The 23365-nt window shown below is 35.4% G+C and overlaps 1 protein-coding gene across 2 annotated transcripts in view; it reads right to left on the bottom strand.

Annotated features, from left to right (window-relative positions):
* Nucleotides 1-23365, bottom strand: part of KCNH8 (potassium voltage-gated channel subfamily H member 8) — a 393974-nt gene that overhangs the window by 98836 nt on the left and 271773 nt on the right. For both annotated transcript variants that reach the window (XM_001162672.6, XM_054680428.2), the window contains one exon: nucleotides 6277-6474. In XM_001162672.6, coding sequence (XP_001162672.1) covers nucleotides 6277-6474 — 198 coding nt within the window. The remainder of the gene's footprint in view (nucleotides 1-6276; nucleotides 6475-23365) is intronic.

Below are 23365 nucleotides of genomic sequence, written 5' to 3'. Positions count from 1 at the left end.
TTAACAGTTCTTTATATATAGTAGATGAGAGTCCTTTGTCAGATAAACATTTGAAAATATCTTCTCCTATCCTGTAGTTTCTCTCTTCACATTTATAATAAGGTCTTTTGATAAAAAAGAAGTTCTGCAGTTCAATTTATCATTCTTTTCCTTTATGGCTAGGGCGTTTTGTGTCATGATTAGGAAACCTTTGCCAAATCAGAGGTCATAAAAAATATTCTCCTATATTACCTTTTAGAAGTTTTATTGTTTTCCCTCCTAAATTTAGGTCAAAATCCACCTGGAATTAATTTTTATGTACAGTTTTAAGAGGGACCAAGGTTGTCTTCCAACAGGTAGATATACATTTGGCCCAACAACATTTACTGAAAGTAGCATCCGTATCACAAATGAAGTGACAACATATGTGTGAGTCTGTTTCTGAACTCTCTTCTATTTCATTGGCCTATTGGTCTGTTATTGAACAAACACCATACACTCTTAATTACTGTAACTTTGAAATACATTTTGATATCTGTAGCACAAATCTTCCAATTTTGTTCTTTTTCATGATAGCTTTGACAGGTTTTAGCTCTTCTCCACTGATTTTTAGAAACAACTTGTCAATTTTCAAACACACCCACACACAAACACACATCTACTGGAATTTTTATTGGGATTGCATTGAATCTTTAGGTTACTTTGAATACAACTGATATTTTCGCAATGTTGAGTCCATTGTTAGCAACCATCACCATTGTATATCCTTCCATTATTTTCTCACTAATGTTTTGTAATTTTCTGTATAGAAGGCTTACAAATTTTTAGTTATAATTATTCATACATATTTAATTATTTGTAATCATTTTTTATATTTTATTTCTAATTTGTTACTAGTATATAGAAATGCAATTGATTTTTTGCATATTGATCTTGTGTCCATAAACATTATTGAATTCACTCATTAATTCTGATATTCATCTGAAGCTATTAGAATTACTTATTTGTTTTGGGTGTTCTCAAAGTTCACATGGTTTTGTCTATGTATAATTTTTAGAAACTATTTTTGCTTTAAATCTCTCTGATTTATAGTTTTAAATATTCCTCCCATATATTAGTGGTTTGTACACTCCATAATTACAGATGCCTATATGGAAGTTTATATGGCATCTTAAATGAAAACTTTATATATACACATATATATAAAGTTTATGTTTATATACATATACACACACATATGTGTATATATATGTGTGTGTGTGTGTGTATATATGTATATTTATATATATATATAAAATAAAACCTGTACAACTCCTGTGGAAATTCTGGTGGGTTCCCAGAGGACTCCTAGGTGGATCCATTCAGCATTTTTTCACCCATTTCTTCTCACTGAGCAATATTATCTCTGTCCTTGATAATTATCTGGAGTTTTGCCAGTCCCCTTTCTCATTTAATATTGCTACTGCCGATTTTTCTAGTATATTGCATCCTTGCCATTAGCAATTTCATCAGCCTTGTGTGGGGGATTCCTAGTGAGATACCCTAGACTTAAGTCTATGGTAACACAAATTTTAGATTTTTCTTTTTAAAAATAAATTATTTGTTTATATTTATAAAAATTAAGTAAACAAAATAAATTTATAGTACATAATAAAATGAGTATTTTAGAAGAAGTTTGCCAGGTCTTAGTGAGTCCTGGATTTAAACTCACTAAATCTCTTCTGCCTTATGTCTAAATTGGGGTATTAATAATCTCTATCTCACAGTATTATGAGAATTAAATGAACAAAGTGCTCAATAGTGTGAGCTCTTATGATTAGTTCTCAACATTTTACAATTAATTAGTTAATTAGGAAATATTAAAATGCAGGCATCATTTTTCCTAGCCAGGGTAATTTTCACAATAATATAAAATTATTTCCCCACAAACACAAATATGTAAAGCTTTAACTAATAAATTCAAGTCACTTAGATGGCATTTGACTTTCAAATGAATAGTTTCCTAAGTGCTGCTCGGGTCACCTAAATTTTTTAATGCCACTTACCAATGAGCACTGATTTTGCACCAGGACATTTGCTCAATAAACATTCAACAAACAAGAAACAAAGTGACATTATCAGATTATTTCCCATATCTTTTGGCCTTGTGATCAGTGTCGCACCTACCTACAGAGAACAGCAGGGAATAGTTTGTGCATTAACAATTTTTGATTCAGTACTACTCACAATACAGTAAGTGGATCAATAGATCATAAGCTCAATTATCTTATGGATTTTTTGAAATGTCAAATTAGTAGAATTAGGCTTTGAGCATTTCCCAAAATTATCATCAGGAGTAGAAGAAACATGGGCAAGTATTAAATAAGTATAGACTGTGTTTATCTGCAAAATGCTTGTGATTTTGCTTGGCTGAAATATGGGATATCACAGAGAATGGAAATTATAAAAGTCATAACGCTGGATATAAAACAGTCACCACAGGGCCTGGCACATTGTAGCTCTTCAGAAAATGAGAATTCCTGTTCTCTGCTCCCTAGGCTGTCACTGCTCTACATCAGCCAAGAGCTTGTTACAGTTGCTGCAGCCCCAGCATGCTACTTGAACAACTGTGCCATGGCACTGTCTTTCCAAGAAACTCTCACTGCTTCTGAACTTCCTAACTGATGTGGCACTTAGCATTTACTGCCTGGTATCATTAAAACTCTTTCCACATGTTTAAGCCCATCTCCTCCAAACTGGATCATAAGCTCTTTGAGGGAAGGTTTGTTTTTATACTTCTTTGATTTCACTGTATGCTGCGTGATCCATTGCTTAAGACCCACACACTCATATCACATCTCTCATGCAAGGAAGCCTGTAGGAGCCATCTCCTATTATAAGGTTCAAAACTCAAAGTGATATCTTGAATTAAGGTCATTAAGAGGACATGCTAAAACAGGCTTTGAGGGGAATATTGTGGGGCAGAAAATATTAACAGAACTTTAGCCTAAGAAGAATGCTTACTTGATCAAAGTAGACTTCAACATCTCCTAATACTCCATCACAGCAGTCTTATAGTTCAGTAAAGTTTCCCTTTACATATTTAAGGAGAGAAGTAAGTATTCACCTGGGTTCAAACCTTGCATCTTTACTAACTGGTTGTGTGGCATTGGGAAAGATACTTTAATTCTCCATACTTTAGATTTGTCATCTGAAAAATGTGGATAATATCAATCTGCATCAGTTGGAAGGTTTAGAAGAAAGAAATTACACTAAATATTTCAACAGCAGTAATTCAGTATAGAGAACTGGTTTTCCTGGGGTTGGAAGGCTGAATAAATAAAAAGGGAGCATAGAGGTAACATGGACATAGCAAATGTAGAAGGCTTAACCCTTAGGGCTGGATACACAAAGGGAAGAAGTGCAGTTATCAGAACATAGAAACACAGAGCAGGAGCTGTGAGGAGTGTCAGGGAGCCAGGGTTCTCTTTGGACAAGATAGTGCCCCTGACTGATGCAAGATTGTCTGAGGAGGTCCAATCAGTTTGGTTCTGAGAATGAAGGCTGAAACCACCTGCTGCTGCTGAGGTGCCCGCCTCCACTGAGGGAACAGCATGCACACCAGAGCAGGCAGTCCCTCCTCCCCTCCTCCTGCCTGCCAGTCTTCCCTTGGTTCCTCCCATAAGAGAAAGCAACTGAGGTCAGCTAGCGAAGAAGAATGAGTTTTGCAGAGTACAAACCCCAGCATTACAAAGCAAAATAAATAAAGGTGGGTTTGGAGTCCAGAGAAAATAGTATAATAAATTGTCTGTTTGTTATATGAAGTAATAATAGTGCCAACCCCAAAGATTTGCTTTAAAAATTATGGTATTATGTCAGAACACTTAGAACAGAGAATGGAACATAAAAACAACTAATAAATGTTCACTCTTTATTATTGTATTGGTGTTGGCATATAATAGACATTCAGTAAGTATTTGGTTATACACTTGGTATGGTTTGGCTGTGTCCCCAACCAAAATCTCACCTTGAATTGTAGCTCCCATAATCCCCATGTGTTGTGGGGAGGGACCCAGTGGGAGGTAGTTGAATCATGGTGGCAGGCTTTTCCTGTGCTGTTCTCCTGATAGTAAATAAGCCTTACAAGATCTTATGGTTTTATAAAGGGCAGTTCCCCTGCACGTGCTCTCTTGCCTGCCACCATGTGAAATGTGCTTGTGCTCTTCCATTGTCTTCCACCACGATTGTGAGGCCTCCCCAGCCATGTGGAACCGTGAATCCATTAAACCTCTTTTTCTTTATAAATTGCCCAGTCTTGGATATGTCTTCATTAGCAGCGTGAGAATTAACTAATACAACATTTGAATACATAAATGGTTGAATCAAGCCTGTTATTTTCCTTCCTTTCTATTGTGCCTCTATCTAGCTAGTTCTCTTCTTCTTGCTTAAAAAAATTGCATGCAATAATTCATGTTATCAAAAATTTTTTTAAAAATTATGTAAAATGCTATATAGTGAAAAGTCTTCCTTTGAATCTGCTGACTCTTATTAAAATTTATTTATGTATTAACAAGCAATATACATATGTTGGTTCTCCTTAGCCTGCTTTCTACTGTTAGGGATTTCTCTACTCTTTTTAAGTTTGTTTCTTTCTGTCTTTGTCACTCACTCTTCTTTCTTTCTTTCTTTTGCCTGCCTGCCTGCCTTCCATTCTTTATCTCTCTCCCTCTCCTCCCTCTGTCTCTTTTTGTTTTTTCTCTCCACTTTTTCTTCCTTCCCTTCAGTTCCTTTTGCTTTCCTTCTTTTTATCCTTTATGACTCATTATATTCTTTGCAATATCTATTCCCTTTTTTCCCTTGAATTTTATCTTTGTGCATAAGATGGCTTTGCTTTTTTCTTTTATGTCTTTGCTTAGCCATTTTAGCTTATCTTTAACCTCTGTTATTATATCTTTTCTAAGATACTTTTTGTTTGTGGTCTTCTTTAATAACAGCAATAACTTTATTAATATATTTTGAATTATTGTCTGTTGTTAGCATGATCTCTGCAAATATGAATGGTCCGTGTGATTCTTTGTGAGTTGAGCCTTCTCTACTTCTCCACCAAACTTGCTCACTTGGTGCTCTTACTTGCAATAAAGGAGGGTGATAGCTTTTGCACTTTGGATCATGAACCTCATACTTAGGAAGTGTATTTTTGTTGATGCTTTCTGAGATTTGACATGCTAGACCCTCTTGTGAAGTCTTCCCATCTCTCCTCACGTTTGCCATCTATGAGTCTCAGTTTTTGCAGACTTTATGTATATTTATGAATCATAGCTGTCTCTTAGTTAAACAGAATATTGAACTTACTGGCTTTAAAAAATATGCTTAATGCTTTAAAAATGTGATTTCTTTGAAGAGAAATATAAAATGCAGATTATTTCATTATGTTCATATAAGAAATATTTGTTCCTGTTTTTGATTGTCATAAAATTCTCTAGAGAGCATTTTGGGCAAATTTCCTAATTTTTTAATGTTTTGAGCTTTCCAAAGTAAGTGTATTTGGGGCTTTCATTCCAGGAGTGGGGATAGATGTTTGCTGAATCAACCACCCTCTTTCATTGAGTCTTATAAAATGAGTTGCCTAGGGAGAGAAGTGCGAAGACTGAAAATACAATTCACATCTAAATGAAATTTGTTTTGTTATTGGGAGAAGTACTGCTGGATCTTACTAATACCCTTGCTTTATAGAAAGCAATGATATTTATGGTCATATAACATTACATCAGAGATAGAAAGAACCACAGTTGCATCTTGCCTAATACCTCATTTGAAAGATGAAGAAACTGAGTGAAGAGTCCGAAACAGACTTGATCCATAGTTTCAAGGCCACAATGTGGACCAGAAAGAGGGCATATGTAAAAGTAAGTTGGAGGATCTAGGAAAATTCAGGTTCTAAGCCACTGTCCAGAGTACATATCCTAGTGGGGTGTATTATAAGTTTGCCTACATAGCCACCTCTTACTTCATCTTACCTTTGCAGGATAAAACAGTAAGCTGGATGAGGTAATGATTCTACATAAGAGGAGCCCCACGTGTTAATCTTGCTCCATTCTTCTTAAATGCATGCTCTTGTGTGTTAATCTCTCAAGTCCTTTTTTACATGGAACCACAGAGACAACTACAGCTTTGCATCTAGACTGTCTAATTAGTGCTTTTAGAATCTTCCAGTGTTAATCAGTTCATCTGTCTTGTATTTCAGGACAGAACAAACAGGCAGTGACAGTTAGGTAGGCATAGTTCCTCTTCTTAGTATAAAAGAAGATGCTCTCTTACCACCAATCAGCATGGTGCAGATGGAGAAGATCTTTTCTGCATCTGTATTAGCAGAGACGTTCCCAAAACCCACGCTGGTGAGGCTGCTCAGCGTGAAGTACAGAGCGGCAATATAGGCACTTCGGATCGACGGGCCCCCCAAGGTATTGTTGCCATAGTATGGAGATTCCAGTCTCTTTCCCAACTCATGAAGCCAACCTGCAAAGGAGGAAATAAAGCAAATGAGAGAAGAAAAAGTAAAGTCTCAGTATTAACACATGGGAGTAATGATAAATGAACATTTGGGGAGGTAATAATTTGCTCAGAGGAAGAAGAAGGTAAAAAGGAAATTAAAGGCAAGCTATTAGATTTCATTCTTTAAAAGTGAAAATATAATTTTACTCATGCTGTTCTCTATAATACACACAGCATATAAATATGAATTCCAGAGTGGATTGATGGTCAAAGCTAAACAAGTTACTCTAATGCAAGAAACAAACTGCAGGGATGGCTACTCTCAGAAACAGTGTTGTTTATTTCACTTGCCCTGTTAAGCTCATCTCATTTGGAATTATAAGAAGAAACAAAGAAATTGAGTAAATATTTTAAAACCCAATGTGATGATAAGTTACAACAGCCATAAGTCTAGATGTCAGAGGTGAGAAGTCTAGAAGTCTAGGTGAGATAGACTTTATTTCCATTCTGTAAAACTCTTCCCCTTTGTATTCACTTGGGCAGGTATCCAGTTGTTTTACAAATCTCAGCTCATGTTACTTTACTCAGGAAGCCTTCTCTGCAGTCCCACTTCGAAATTAGGGTTGGAAGGGGGAAAACTTGCACAAGTAATGAATACTTGTAATCTATTAGAATTGAAAGCCCCTCTACAAACTGTTTTATGATACTATGTATATATGTGTCAAAATTTATCAAATTAAATGCTTTATAAATATGTATAGTTAATTGTATATTAATTATGCTGTCAGAAAGCTGTAAACAACCTATATTAATAAACATGAGAAGATAGCAAGTATAAGCTTAATAATATTATCTAGAATTTCAACACAACACAAAAATCACTTTAAAATTCTTTATTGAAAATATTTATCCCTTAAGATTTTATATTTTATAATTCTTTCTCTCTCTATGTGTGTGTTGCAACAAGCAATAACAATGCAGCTCAACTCATAAGATTCATAAGGATTTTTGTAATGGATACTAACTACTACTTTCTAATAAACACTTGATTGAATGACTGCTCAAGAAGAGATGAAAAACCATTACACTCTTAAGCAGTAATAATATTATCATTATCAACTAAGCTTATATATGATAAAACTGTGCTAGGTAATTAAAATGCAAATTTGAAGCAGCTGGGAATTCCTTGAGACCAAGGAGAAGTGCTTAAGGGCAAGTACTGTGCCTTATTCCTTCTGTGTTGCTAGAGTGTTTTTCAACCTTTAGCTTGCATCAGAAACACCTAGAGGGCTTGCTAAAGAGGGTCCAAACCAAGAATTTATTTGGTTGTTTTGGTCCTGTATTCTCTGAATGAAATCACTTTGCATATCATTTACTTTCCTTAATAAAATAGGATAAAAATTTGTATTGGAATGCACAGATGATATGCTTACTCAATGTCTGTTCATTTACACATGTGTGAGATGGTGTGTCTCTGAAGTGTTTCAGGGAGCAACACACAGACAAACAACTGACCTAATTTTGTTGATATCTCTTTTCTGTCTAGCCAACTGTTTTGTCTATTTTGAGAAACATCTCATTCTTTAAAAGGATTGCCCTAAACTGTGTTACAGCTGATGAAGCAGAAGCAATAATGATGATGAAAAAAACTGGTAACACAGAAAGGAGGTAACACCCACAAATCCGAAGATTGGCTATGTGGGCCAAATAAAACTTTTTCACAGAATGGCTCTTCTGAAATGACAGTACATGTTCCACGGTAACAAGACAACATGTGACTGTACTGTTACAGAAGATGCTATTTAACCAATTTGGAATCCAATCATTTTTTTATGCTGGAGAAACTCATGTCTCTAAAGGAAAGGATGTCCTAGGACAGCCTGTTTCTGCTCAAATTTTTTTTTTCCTAAAGAACATTTTGAATGAAAAAGCATACACAACATAAAGTAGAATCTAAATATACTGAGGACACTGACTTATGATAAAAACAAAAGGTATCATAAAATAATCTCATAATTAGTAAAATAGATTCCATGAATACAATAGGTTTATGAAATAAATAATCAATTTCAAAGACAGAATGACTCTTCACAGTCATTCCTAGAAGAGTTTATCATTAGCATGATAATTCAGTTGATGTATTTTTCGATTGCATAGTTACCATGGACCCAGTATTTTGCTTAATTACATACTTTTAACTCTAAATAGGAGTTTATTATTTTACTCTTTAGATTTCCTACAATAATATACTTTGGTTTACTATTTATATGTGTGCATTAACAATGTGTACAGGTGTGATCTGTTTTATACAACAGATGTGTTCCTAAAAACTTTGATTTATGTTAGCATTTGGCAAATTAACATGTTTTAGGTTCAATATAAGGAATGCGAGCATGTTATTTAATGAAAAACTATGGAGAATCTCTGTGGTTATATAAAACACTTCAGTAATATGAAAAACCACCTAGTAAAAGATAAGCTTGTTAAATCAGATTTAGATGTTTGCTAAACGATGTGTGTGTGGAGAGAAAGGGTAGAAATAATCAGCAAGTACTTAATCACACCTATAATTCAAAATGGTGTTCTACTTAATATGGTATGAATGAGCCATGTTGTAAAAGAAGTTAGCTAGCAGCAAGAATGGAGCCCATGTGAGGGCTTCCTTGTTAGCAGGTTAGCACATGGTCAACATTTTATTAAGTGCTACCTGTGCTCTAGATACTCTGCGAAAATGGTACATCCCATCTCATTTAAGTGTACTAACCCTATGGAATAGGTACAATTACAGCCCACATTTTGGTTCGTTATTTCATTAATAATCACAAAGACTTAGGAATTGTTATCTCTACTTTAAAGATGTGAAAAATAAGGCTCAGGGACATTAAGTAACTTGTTCAAAGTGGCATTATCAGAATTTTAACCCAGAAGTAATCATTTTGTTGTATTTTTTTCCTCCAGTGGTCTTTTGGGCATATTTTGATTCTTTTTTTCTTCAGTTTTATTGGGGTATAATTGATAAACAAAAATTGTATATATTTATGGTATACAACATGATGTTTCCATATACATATACGTTATGAAATGATTACCACAATCAAGCCCAGTAACATATCCATGAACTCACATTGTTGTCTTTTTGTGTGTGTGTGTGGTGAGAACATTTAAGATTTATTCTTAGCAGTTTTCAAGTTTTAAATACATTATTAACCATACAAGAGTTCATTTGTATAGTTATCTCGTGATGCTGTACAAAAGATCATTTCCAATTATCATTTTAAATTGTGCTGTGTTGAGATCATTATTAAATAGGTTTGCACTTCCCACTTTAGTGGGAAAATGTGTCCCAAAAGCATAACATCATACCAGAGAAAATAGAATTATCCAAACACAATCTACAATATAAACATAGTATGCCTTGGTATTTAGAATCTGGATATTACTTTAACAGTAATTAAGAAGTGTCAAATGCAAATTCCAAGCATAAAAAAATACTCTTACTAACATTTGTTTCCCCCCTCTCCACAATTCTGAAGGTCCACTTAATCATCCTCGTGGACTTCATTAGGATGAGAGGTGGAAAAGCACTGTGATTTTTGTGATGCAAAAGGTGGCAGGCAGTTTGCTGGGAGAGGCAGAGCACTGGAAGAAAATGATTATGATGGGGCATAACATGGGAGCTTCTCCACCCCCTTCAGCCTCCTAGGCAAGGGCCTGAAGCATGGGACTACTCAGCTGCAGAAGTGACTGAGAGATATCAGGATAAGTTTCAGAAGTCTGAGTGTGTGTGTGTCTTTATGTCTGTGTAAGGGAGATGAGGGTGGGGTGGTTATTGGTGAAGTATTTGTTACTGCTACAAATACTTAATAAGAGCAAATATCAGAGAAAAGCTTGAGACTTCATCTCTATTGCTCTTAAAATATCTATACTTCATAACATTGATTACAAACATCATTGATAAGAAACATACTTACATATCTGTCTCTGTGCTTCAAGGTTAAGCACATGCTTCAAGTCATGTGCCCATGACTATAATTTTTGGGGTGTTTTTGTTGTTGTTTTGCTTTAAAAACACTTTTTGTTTTGAGATAAGTTTAGATTTACACAAAAGTTCAAAGTGTACAGAGAGCACCTGTGTACCCCACATCTTTCACCTAGTTTCCTCCAGTGGTGATATCTTATGTTATCAAGCACATTTGTAAAAACTATAAAATTAACATTGGTACATTACTATTAACTAAACTATGAATTTTTCACATTTTAATTTAAGAAATAGAGTCAAAGAGGTTAGAGACTTAGTTCCCAAAGCTCACTCTCAACCCTTCACCCCTTTTCCATTTTATGAGATGTGATCAAGGATAAGGCTAGAATGGCACAAAGCCGTAACGGCATTTAGTGTTATTTGTTGATTTACTCAGAAGGCATCAGTAAATTTAGGTCCCAGTTTGACAGGAAAGCAGTTACGACTTGGAATTCCCACTAATGTCAGTCTGATTCTCACAAAATAAGAAGTGTCTTACATTTCTGAATTAGTACAATCTACTTTTGAGATAAACACCTGAAACAAAAGTAATTAATCATAAAATAGTAAAGACTGGACTTTGAGTCAGGAAATTGGGGTCCTATGCTTGGTCTTGCTACTAACTGAGTAGCTCTGTGATCCTTCATAGAATTCAGTTTTTTAAACTTAAATATGAAGTGATTGGATTGAATAATCTCTAGGTTCGCTTTCACATCTAAGATTTTGTGAAATAATATTCTGTAATGCTTCTTCACAAATGATTGACATTTTTTAAAAGCAAAACTCTGTGTAAAAAGTATGACTTTTTGAATTTATCTTTCATTTGTTTTAATTCTTTGAGGGAAGATCCATCAGCAAATATTGATGGGATAAAGATGGCAGATTTTCACATTCTCATGTATGTATCACTTGTGCTCTATTTCCATTGCTATACAACCTTCCAGGGCAAGCAATATTATATACTGTTAGTACTGTCACAAAAATGTGCCACTTGTATTAAACTAGTCCAGAGGTTGCCAGTTCATAATAGTCTACATAAAAGTTGAAAAGTTTGTACGATAGGAAGTTTTTGAACATTGATTACTAAAGTATAGCATTTCACTTAAGCAATGATTAATTGAAAGATTGTACAGTATCGTAAATTGCCAAAATAGGGCATCATCATGTGTACAAAAAAACCCAAAAAAAAAAAACAAAAGACAAGCAAACAAAAAAACCCTAAACAATCTGAAGCCACAGTTGAGCAGCTACTGTAGAGCTCTCTGGTTGATTCTAAGAAGAGAAAGAACAGGCCATCTGTTTCCAGCTAACTGGGGCACTTCCAAATGCCTCTTAAATCTCAGCTAATAATAGAAAAAAGCGTAACAAAGATTAGGCTCATGGTTAAGTTGGCAGAACATAAAACTACGAACTGTTGCATTTAACTTTCCTACATAAAATACTTACAATTCGCAATGCTTTCAGATCTGTTCCCCAACATGGGCATTTATTTCATGGGTAGTTGCTCTAGTGTTTCTCGTGGCTTAAATAGGTTTGTGGGACATACATTTGTATCTGAGCTCAGAGTATCATTTACAAATGAAACTGTTTACTAAATAAGAATTTTTTAACTGAAAGTACTCATCACTTGCATTACATCAGGACAAAAACATGTTTTAGGAAGACAATTTGGGATAAAAATAATTAAGTCCAGGCAAATTATTTTATTATTGATATGCTAAAGTTCACATTAATAATCTGCCCCAAATTTCCTTATTGTCCTCTCTTTTTTCTCAAAGTTTCAGGCTGGTGAAAAGCTAGAGAGGAAAAATGAAGTGACAGGTCTCGTCTCAAATTTGCACATCATTTCTCAACTGTTTTTGGTAGTTTCCTGGCAGCCATTTAACTTAAAAGGATAGGGTGTTGTCATCTATTGAAAAGGAATCTCAAGTTTCCCTGGTTTGCAAAACTTCAAAAGAAAATTCTAATCACGTTTTTTTCCAAAAATATTGGAGGGGGATGCATTTTCTAACATCTGAATCATAAAAGTAAATGTAAAATAAATTAGACCATATAATATGCTTGAATATTGTATACAAATAACCTGTTAAAGAGTTCACTGGGTTTTGTTTACCTTAGCTTTGTATTGAAACTGTTCTACCAAGAGCAAACAAATCCCAAAACTAGCAGAAGTTAAAAAATAACAAAAATCAGAGGCTAACTGAAGGAGTAGAGACACGAAAAACCCTTCAAAAGATCAACAAATCCCAGAGCTGGTTTTTTGAAAAAATTAATAAAATAGACCACTAGCTACATTAATAAAGAAGAAAAGAGAGAAGATTCAAATAAACATAATCAGAAATTATAAGGGTGATATTACCACTGACCCCACGAAAAAACAAAGAACAATGAGAGAATGTTATAAACACCTCTATGCACATAAACTAGAATATCTAGAAGAAATGGATAAATTCCTGGGTACACACACCCTCCCAAGGTTGAGCCAGAAAGAAATTGAATCCCTGAACAGGTGAATAACTGGCTTTGAAATTGAAGCAGCAATAAATAGCCTGTCAAACAAAAAACAAAACAAAACAAACAAACAAACCCATGACCACACAGATTTCTGGCTGAAGTCTACCAGATTTACAAAGAAGAGCTGGTACCATTACTACTGAAACTATTCTAAAAAACCAAAAAGGAGGGAAGAAGGGACTACTTCCTAAGGAGGCCAGCATTATCCTGATTCCAAAACCTGGCAGAGGTAAAACAAAGAAAGGAAACTTCAAGTCAATATCCTTGATGAACATCGATGCAAAAACCCTCAACAAAATACTAGCAGACTGCATCCAGCAGCACATCAAAAAGCTTATCCATCACAATCAAGTAGGCTTCACGCCAGAAATGCAAGGTTGGTTCAACATACACAAATCAATAAATATGATGCATCACGTAAACAGAACTAAAGACAAAAACCAGACGATTATCTCAATAGATGCAGAGAAGTCTTTTGATAAATATCATCATCCTTTCATGTTAAAAACTCTGAATAAACTAAGTATTGAAGGAACATACCTCAAAATAATAAGAGCCATATGTGACAAACCCACAGCCAACATCAGGCTGAATGGGCAAAAGCTGGAACCATTCCCCTTGAAAACTGCAAAAGACAAGGATGCCCTCTCTCACCACTCCTATTCAACATATTATTGGAAGTTCTGGCCAGGGCAATCAGGCAAGAGAAAGAAATGAAGCGTATTCAAATAGAAAGAGAGGAAGTCAAACTGTCTGTGTTTGCAGATGATATGATTCTATATCTAGAAAACCCCATTGTCTCAGGCCAAAAGCTTCTTAAGCTGATACACAACTTCAGCAAAGCCTCAGGATACAAAATCAATGTGCAAAAGTCCCTAGCATTTCTATATATCAACAATGGTCAAGCAGAGAGTCAAATCGCAAGCAAACTCCCATTCACAGTTGCCAAAAAAAGCAATAAAATACCTAGGAATACAGCTAACTAGAGAGATGAAAGAGTTCTACTAAGAGAACTACAAAACACTGCTCAAGAAAATCAGAGATGACAGAAACAAATGGAAAACATTCTATGCTCATGCATAGAAGGAATTAATATTATTAAAATGGCCATATTGCCCAAAACAATTTATAGATTCAATGCTATTCCTATTAAACTACCATTGACATTCTTCACAAAACTAGAAGAAAACTATTTTTAAATTCATAAGGAACCAAAAAAGGGCCTGAATAGCCAAGACAATCCTAAGCAAAACAAATAAAAACAAAAACAAAAAAAACCAAAGCTGGAGGCATCATGCTACCCAACTTATACTACCGGGCTACAGTAACCAAAAGAGCATGGCACTAGTACAAGAATAGGCACACAGACCAATGGAACAGAATAGGGAATCCAGAAATAAGACCACACACCTACAACTATCTAATCTTTGACAAACATGACAAAAACAAGCAATGGGGAAAGGATTCCTTATTTAATAAATGGTGCTGGGATAACAGACTAGCCATGTACACAAGATTGAAATGGTACCGCTTCCTTACACCATATACAAAGTGAACTCAAGATGGATTAAAGACAGAAATACCACTGGACCCAACAATCCCATTACTGGGTATATACCCAGAGGAATATAAGTAATTCTATTATAAAGACACATGCATGCATACATTCACTGCAGCACTATTCACAAGAGCAAAGACATGGAATCAACCTAAATGTCCATTAATGACAGACTGGATAACGAAAATGTAGTAGATATACACCATTAAATACTATGCAGCCATAAAAAAACAAGATCAAGTCTTGTGGGAACACGGATGGAGCTGGAGGCTATTATCTTTAGCAAACTAACGCAGGAAAAGAAAACCAAATGCTGCATGTTCTCACTTACAAGTGGGAGCTAAATGATGAGAACACATGGACACAGGAGAACACCACACACTGGGGCCTTTCAGAGGGCAGAGGGTAGGAGGAGGGAGAGGATCAGAAAAATCAACTAATGGGTACTAGGCTTAATACCTGGGTGATGAAATAATCTGTACAAAAACTCGCATGAAACAAGTTTACCTATGTAACAAACCTGGGTTTGTACCTCCAAACTTAAAAGTTAAAAAAAAGAAACTGTTCTGAAGGAGTTTTCTTCATGTTTCTAGGAAATGTCCAAGTCTCAAAAGGAAACACCAATTTTGAGGTGTCAGCCTTTGTTAGAAGAGTGGATTCCGGCCGGGCGCGGTGGCTCACGCCTGTAATCCCAGCACTTTGGGAGGCCGAGGCGGGCGGATCACGAGGTCAGGAGATGGAGACCATCATGGCTAACATGGTGAAACCCTGTCTCTACTAAAAATACAAAAAAATTAGCCGGATGTAGTGGCGGGCACCTGTAGTCCCAGCTACTCCGGAGGCTGAGGCAGGAGAATGCCGTGAACCCGGAAGGCGGAGCTTGCAGTGAGCCGAGATCGCGCCACGGCACTCCAGGCTTGGTGACAGAGCGAGGACTCTTGTCTCCAAAAAAAAAAAAAAAAAAAAAAAAAGAATGGATTCTGACTCATATGCATTTACAAACATATAAGTAACTTTGTTTCATGGCTTGATAGGTGTGAAAAACAATAAGTAGTGGGAGTTTGCCTGAACATTCCAAAATAAGTTTTCAGCCAGCGTGTGGTGAAGCGATTGGCCTTGAAGTAAACACAGGGCAATGACGTTGTCTCAGAGAGACCTAAAGGGGGGCACAGTCATTCTGAAAAATAAGAAGTAGATAGAATGCAGAGAGACAACACACAGGAGAACAAGAAACACAGCGAAATGCAGAAGAGAAACATGAGTAGAGAGAAATGTGTCAGATGCCGGTGATGGAGTAAACCTTGATAACCCAGAAGGCAAGCAATGCAGCATATAAAAGTGCATACGCGATCTTGTCTTGGAATTATGTTGCCTCACTTTTTTATGTCTTAGTTCTGCCTCTTAGTGGTTATGTAATGTAAGTTTACTTATTCTTTTTCTATCAGTCTTCTTCTCACTAAAATGGAGAACACAATAGTAACTCACTTCATAGGCTGTTGTGAGGTTAAGTGACATGATTCACGTAAAGCGCTTAGCAGAATGCAGTATTACATGTAGCAAGCATTCAATATAAGGCTTTTACTATTGCTGGTGCTGTTTTTTTAAATATGGGATTTCTGTTTTACTGAAAATTATGCAGACTTCAAAAATCCTTCATTATTGAAAACCTATATATTGATTCAGCATCCCAGTTCCGTAAGTAGAAAATAATGTACACAATTGCATCATTCTCAGAAATCAAAGATCTTGCAACATTCTTATTTACAAATGACACTTTCCATTATGAGGTACCGAAGTCATTAAATGGTTAGGACACAGACTCAGAATATTTTCTGGCATTGATTTGTTTTGTTGTTACTTGATTCCCTATGATAAAAATAGTATGTTGTAATGATCTTTTTTCTGTGTTTGTCTAGGAGACCATGGTCTGATGTGCTAAGTACTTTATATACTATCTAATTTAATCCTACTATGTATTACAATCTGAAATGTTGATATTAAAATATTGGTACTTAAGAAGGTTAAAGCAAAACAACAAAGGGTGGACATCTGTTAGGGAGAAGGACCAGGTTTTGAATCTGGGTTTGTCTGAATTGAAAGTCATTACACTTTTTAATATGCTTCTATCTCCTGATCCTTCTTGTTAGTCAAGGTTTTGATATTAATGAACTTCTGACTGACTTCATCTCTTTCATAGAAATAGCTACCCCAGTAGATTTTTCTCTGTAAGTGCTCTCTCCTTCCACCTGCAAATAGGAATTTCTCAGGTTGTCTACTGTCTACTTACTGTCTCCATCATCTAGGACGTGTGGTCTGCAGACCTTGCATTATTTTTATATTGATCATGAAAACTTTTCTGAACACTTCCCCAGCCCTTCTCCCAGAAACCCTAGCTATTACTCCAAAGGCAGTTGGTGGGAGGGGTTTTAATGTTCTGTGTATGCAAAGATTTTGGTAACATAAGACCTTTTTGGAACCACAGACTGAACTCTCAGCAACATCCCAATGACTCATTTTCTAGGAATAGAACTCTTTGGTTACTGTCTTGTGAACTTTGCAAGATATTGATATAGGTCATACCTATGCTGTGAAGAAATTTATAACCTCATAGCTTTTGTTTATAAGAACCCATTTTTCTATGTAATTTCTTGGACCTTATAAAAAATATTGAATAAACTAAGAACTTCAAATCACATTTTAACCATACCATTCATTGACATTTGACTTCTAATTTCACTTACAGACACCAACTATCTGTTTAGAAATCCATTATTTGGCAACTATAATGCCTTTTCAATGGATTTGAAACAATGGAAAGAAGGACAGAAAGTGGTTTAGCCTCCAGCATGGCACACAAAAGCTGGTTTAATTCACATTATAACCAAACTACAGTATCTAGTTTTAAATAGATAAACCTAACTAGAATTGACAGTGGTTTTTTTAAAAGCACTGTCAGAACAATGGGCCAATATCCTTTAAACATTGAAGGATATGACTAGTCGATATCTAGATCTAACTCCTCATCTTCTTTTGAAGATAGAGGCTGCTTACCCCTTTTGCATTAATTTTTATGTTTCTGTTCCTGGCCATGTCCATTGGTACCCTTTGGTGCTTTGCCCTGTGACACTTATGATATTATGTGAGATGAGACATTTTATTAATCAAAACCATGGATAAATCTGAATCACCAACTCAACACAAAAGGGAAAGGAAAGGAGGTTTGAGAAAGGAGAAAGATACACATTGCATGAAGAAGGAAATATTTATTGATTAAAGAGCAAACGTATAGAATGAAAGGCACAAATGCCAAAGGATAAAGAACAATGATATTTTCGATTCAAAAGTAGGCAAAAGTGGAAAGAAGAACAGGACTAAAGTGGCTGATTGCTAAGAAGCAAAGTCACAGTTTTGGGTGTTCAACCTCCCCTATTGTTTAAGACCGTATCATATCACTTGGTCATGAGGCTAACAGCAAACCCAGCGGCTATCCACTCTAATATTTAAACTCACAACATTCAGTCAAATGACATCTAGCCCCTGGCCATCTATGGCAAAACAAAATTTACTTCATATCTTGTATGCCACACCAATTTTAGGACAATTCTGGTTATCAGAAAGTTATTTCTGGTGCAGAGCACATCAGGGGCCCCAATATGCATATCTACCTGAGTGGTTTGGGGATATCAAAACCATACAAGCCAACAGAAATTTAATTTACACACTTGCCTAAGTCTTGACCTACTAATTTGGAAAAATGTCTTCATTATATGTCATTGGGTGGTATTTTCAAGAAACTCCAATTTTGAGAAGCATGTTTTAATTTCCATGTGGCAAGTTTTACAGGTGTCCTTCAGGGACAGAGCTCTCCACCTTTGGCCAGGTACCAGAAGTGGCAAGAGGCATAGCAACAATGGGAAAAGAGAAGTCCAAGAACACCAGAGCACAGCAGGAGCATAGCCCAGCAAGACCAAGGGAGTAGCATCAGGGATTCTCAGGGAGATGCTAAAAAGCCAGGGCTCTGGCTATCCCAGGCCTTGGTGGGAGGCAGAGTTTGGCTCCAGTTTCCACAAGAGCTAAGAATCCAGGAACACATGATTCTCTGCATTGTCACAGCCCTGACACATTTAAAGTCTAGTGTTGAGTCCAAATCTGCCTCTGTTGCTTCTCCACTCTCTGGCCCTATTTCTATTCTCTTAAGTAATATTACAGCAATTTTCAATGTTTAAAAATACAACTGTCAACACCTCAGCTCCAACCTCTTCCCTCTATATGGTAGTCTTTTTCAAGGTCATATGACACCACTTCCTGTGCCTGCTTTTCCTTTTCTGAACATTCTGCAGATTGTCAAAGTCTATCTTCGATATTTTGTACTAGAACTGAACTGAACACAGTTAATGTTTTTTCTTCGTTTGCTTTGTTTTTGCCAGCAATTGCCCCTTCATGACAAGATTTGATTCCTAAATGTTCTGTTCTCACATCCTGTTCCCAGTCAAGTTTACCTTCAGACCAGTTCCCTTTGCATTTCCTTCCACTACTACTGAAGGGGAGACTTTCCTTGAACCAGGGGACTAAAACATTACCTTCACTGAGTCCATCTCTCCGATAGTCTCTAGCCCTTAATTAGCTAATTAAAAATTCTCTCAATTAAAAAATATTTAGTGACCATTCACAATGTTCAGGCTGTTGTGTGAAATATAAAAATAAGGGAGAAAGGTCTTTATTATCTTGCAGTCTATTGGGGAAACTCTAATACAAGTGTAAATAAGGTGATACTAAGTCCTCCTAGTTGGAGCAACCAGAAAGAGTTTAAAGAAGGAGGAAAATATTCAAACTGTACTGTACAGAATGAGTAGAGTTGGATGAACAGAGATGGAGAAAAAGTACATTTAGGACAGTTGAAAGCACATGAATAATAATTACTAGGCCAGGTAAATATAAGGCATTTATGGAGAAAAATTCATGTGAATTGGCTCAAGTTAAGGGTACAGAACGGGAAGTCATGTGAAGTATATTTAACTTACAAGTTTTCAAACTTTAAATGTTTTCCTTTTCTTTCAAGGTATCAAAATCAGAAACATAAGAAAAGCTGGGTTTGGACTGACATTTAATATAATGGCTAACTCATTCTCTTCCTGTGTGTGTGTGTGTGTGTGTGTGTGTGTGTGTGTAACAGGGAAACCACAAATGACGTGGGGATGGGTTTTGTATAATTCTTCCTAGAATCAGGGAGTTCGTTCAACTTTATTTTGAAATACTCATAATGCAAAAATTAATGCACATTTTAAATTTTAGAAATAATTTTAAGAGACTTTTTTATATGTTTGTTGGCCATTTGTATATCTTCTTTTGAGAACGGTCTATTCATGTCCTTTGCCCACTTTTTTATAGGATTATTTATTTTTTCTTGCTGATTTGCCTGAGTTCCTTGTAGATTCTGAATATTAGTCCTTTGTCAGATGCATAGTTAGAGAATGTTTTCTCTCACTCTGTGGGTCATCGGTTTACTCTTCTGATCATTTCCTCCTTTTTAGTTTAATGAGGTCTAATCTATTTATTTTTTGTTTTGTTGTGTTTGCTTTTGAGTTCTTGGTCATGAACTCTTTGCCTAAGCCAATGTCTAGACGAGTTTTTCTGATGTTATATTCTAGAATTTTTATGGTTTCAGGTCTTAGATTTAAGTCTTTGATCCATCTTGAGTTGATTTTTGTATAAGGTGAGAGATGAGGATCCAGTTTCCTTCTTCCACATGTGGCTTGCCAATTATCCCAGCACCATTTGTTGAATAGGTTGTTCTTTCCCCACTTTGTATTTTTGTTTGCTTTGTTGAAGATCAGTTGGCTGTAAGTATTTGGGTTTATTTCTGGGATCTCAATTCTGTTCCATGGTCTGTGTGCCTATTTTTATACCAGTACCATGCTGTTTTGGTATCTATAGCCTGTTGTATAGCCTTGTGGTATATCAGGTAATGTGATACCTTCAGATTTGTTCTTTTTGCTCAGTCTTGTGTTGGCTATGGAAACTTTTTGGTTCCATATGAATTTTAGAATTGTTTTTTCTAGTTCTTTGAAGAATAATGATGGTATGTTGATGGGAATTGCACTGAATCTGTAGACTGCCTTTGGCAATATGGTCATTTCCCTAATATTGATTTTATAATGAGATACCACCTTACTCCTGCAAAAATGGCCATAATTAAAAAATCAAAAATTAATAGATGCTGGCACAAATGTCATGAAAAGGGACTACTTTTACACTGCTGGTGGGAATGTAAACTAGTAAAACCACTATGGAAAACAGTATGGAGATTCCTTAAAGAACTAAAAGTAGAACTACCATTTGATCCAGGAATCCCACTACTGGGTATCTACTCAGAGGAAAAGAAGTCATTATACGAAAAAGACACTTGCACACAAATGTTTACAGCAGCACAATTCGCAATTGAAAAATATGAAACCAGCCTAAATGCCCATTAACCAATGCGTGGATACAGAAAATGTGACACACACACACACACACAATGGAATATTACTTAACCACACAAAGCAATGAAATAACGGCATTTGCAGCAACCTGGATGGAATTGGAGACCACTACTCTAAATGAAGTAACTCAGGAATGGAAAATGAAATACTGTATGTTCTCACTTATAAGTGAGAGCTGAGCTATGAGGATGCAAAGGCATAAGAATGATATAATGGACTCAGGGGGAAGGGTGGAAGGAGGGTGAGGGATAAAAGACTACACAATAGGTATGCTGTACACTTCTTGGTGACAGATGCCCCCAAATCTCAGAAATCACTACTAAAGAACTTATTCATGCAAGCAAAACTCAACTTTCCCCCAGAAACTATTGAAATAAAATAAAAATATAAATAAAAAGAAATAATTTTAAGAGAAATAATAAGGCAAAAGATACCGAGGCTTTGCGAAACTGCAGTAGAAACCTCTTGGAATTTATTTTAGGATTTATCTTAGGGTCATGCAGTCTGACCCAATAAATGTACAATCATGAGAGAAGCTTTTCAGTCTTTAGAAAAGATTATACTCAAGATTTCAAGTTGCTGGCATTCAATCCTTATGCTGGTGTTGAGATAATAATTTCTAATCATTGTGGATCATCATCACTATGATGTAACAATTATAAATATTGTTAAGGATCTTTCAGGATATTGCAAAATTCTTTCACCTGCAGTGATTTCATTTAGAGTATTTTTATCCCCTTTCACTTTTCAGTAAACTAGGTTATCCGTTTTTCATTTCAATTACTTAAACTGATCAATCTCTTGGCCCTATCTTCCTTAGACTTCCCACCCCACTGGAGGTCTCAACACACTTCAATTTCTGGTTATCTGCCTATAGGTAATACTAGGCTGACTGCTTTGTGAACATAGGGATTATGGTCTTTCTTATATACTTGATTCCCAAGCCTAGCTCAGGATAAGGCACCTAATATGCAGCCAATTAATATTTGTTAAATGATAAAAAATGTCTTTCTAAATTGTAAATACCACAGAATAGCTACTCATGCTTTGCATATAAAACAGGATTTGGGTTTGCAGAATGGTTTGAACTGCAGCCCCCACCACTACTTAATAATTTATCTGTAGGTAAGCTAACTCTCTAAGTTTCAGCTTTTTCAGCTAAAATATGGAACTAAAAATCCCTTCTTGTTTGCTGAGGGCATTTAAGAAAATAATTTTGTAAAACATCTGGCACAGTGCCTGGTGTATTGTTCCTGCTTAAAATGACAGTTCTTTTTTCACCTTTTCTGCAGTCTTCTATTACTTTGTCACAAAAAACTGTATTATTTAAATATAAATAAGCTTTCTGATTTGGAAGATTAGTTGACAATTTTCATTATAAAATATGTATTTATCTACAAATAAACATGTGCCAGTTGGGAAATTCAAATGTTAAAATACCATGTTCTGTACATGTAGATAGAAACTAAGATATAATGACTATTTCCAAGACATCAGTATCATATAGCAAAACCATATACTTTCTGATTTGTTCCACTGAGGTGTCTAATATCTGAAGGAGGATATTTCGACCCAACCGTTTTGATTGCAATGCCATTTGACCTCCATCTCCACCTAGTTACCATCATTTGTACTATCTCATGTTCTTTGCATCTTGACCAAATAAACACATATTTTAATTATTATATCCAATTAGTAAACACAAGTGGCAGCAAAGAGGCAAATACAGTTGAATATGTTTAAAACAGAGTATGGTAAAATTGATTAGTCCTCCAAACAAAACAAAACAAAAAGACCTGATTGAGATTATACATTCTTTAGGAACATTAAAGACAGCAAACATTGATTTTTTAAAAATTAGACTTAGTAGAAATAATAAAAAATAAAATTAACAATGGCTAAAAATGCACAGATTAAAATTTGTAACTGACCCAAAATTGATGAAAGAATAACATTTTCTTGATGGAAATGAGCTCACTAAAACTTAAATTGACAAAAATTGGGCATTGTAGAAATGTTACTAAAAAAAAGCTCAGTGTATCTGATATGAACTTTTAAAAATTGATTAGTGAATTAAATCTTTGGTAGTAAAGTTTATACCAAAAGAACTTAATAAAAAATAATTTCAATAAAATCAAAAAGGAAATGTAAAGGAATTGTTTAACTCTGTTGTATAAGAATTTGATTAAAAAATTAAATTAGTTTAATGAAATTGTAGAAAGTACCCTTTACATAACAGTCATACAGGTTGCTATCATTCTAATGAGAATGACTGTATTAAGAAACACACAATAGAAATGTCCTTAGGGATCAAGACAGTGAAGACAAAAACATCTTAAAATG

This window comes from Pan troglodytes, chromosome 2, assembly GCF_028858775.2.
Source record: "Pan troglodytes isolate AG18354 chromosome 2, NHGRI_mPanTro3-v2.0_pri, whole genome shotgun sequence".
Lineage (NCBI taxonomy): Eukaryota > Metazoa > Chordata > Mammalia > Primates > Hominidae > Pan > Pan troglodytes.
This window is presented reverse-complemented; position numbering and strand designations above follow the sequence as displayed.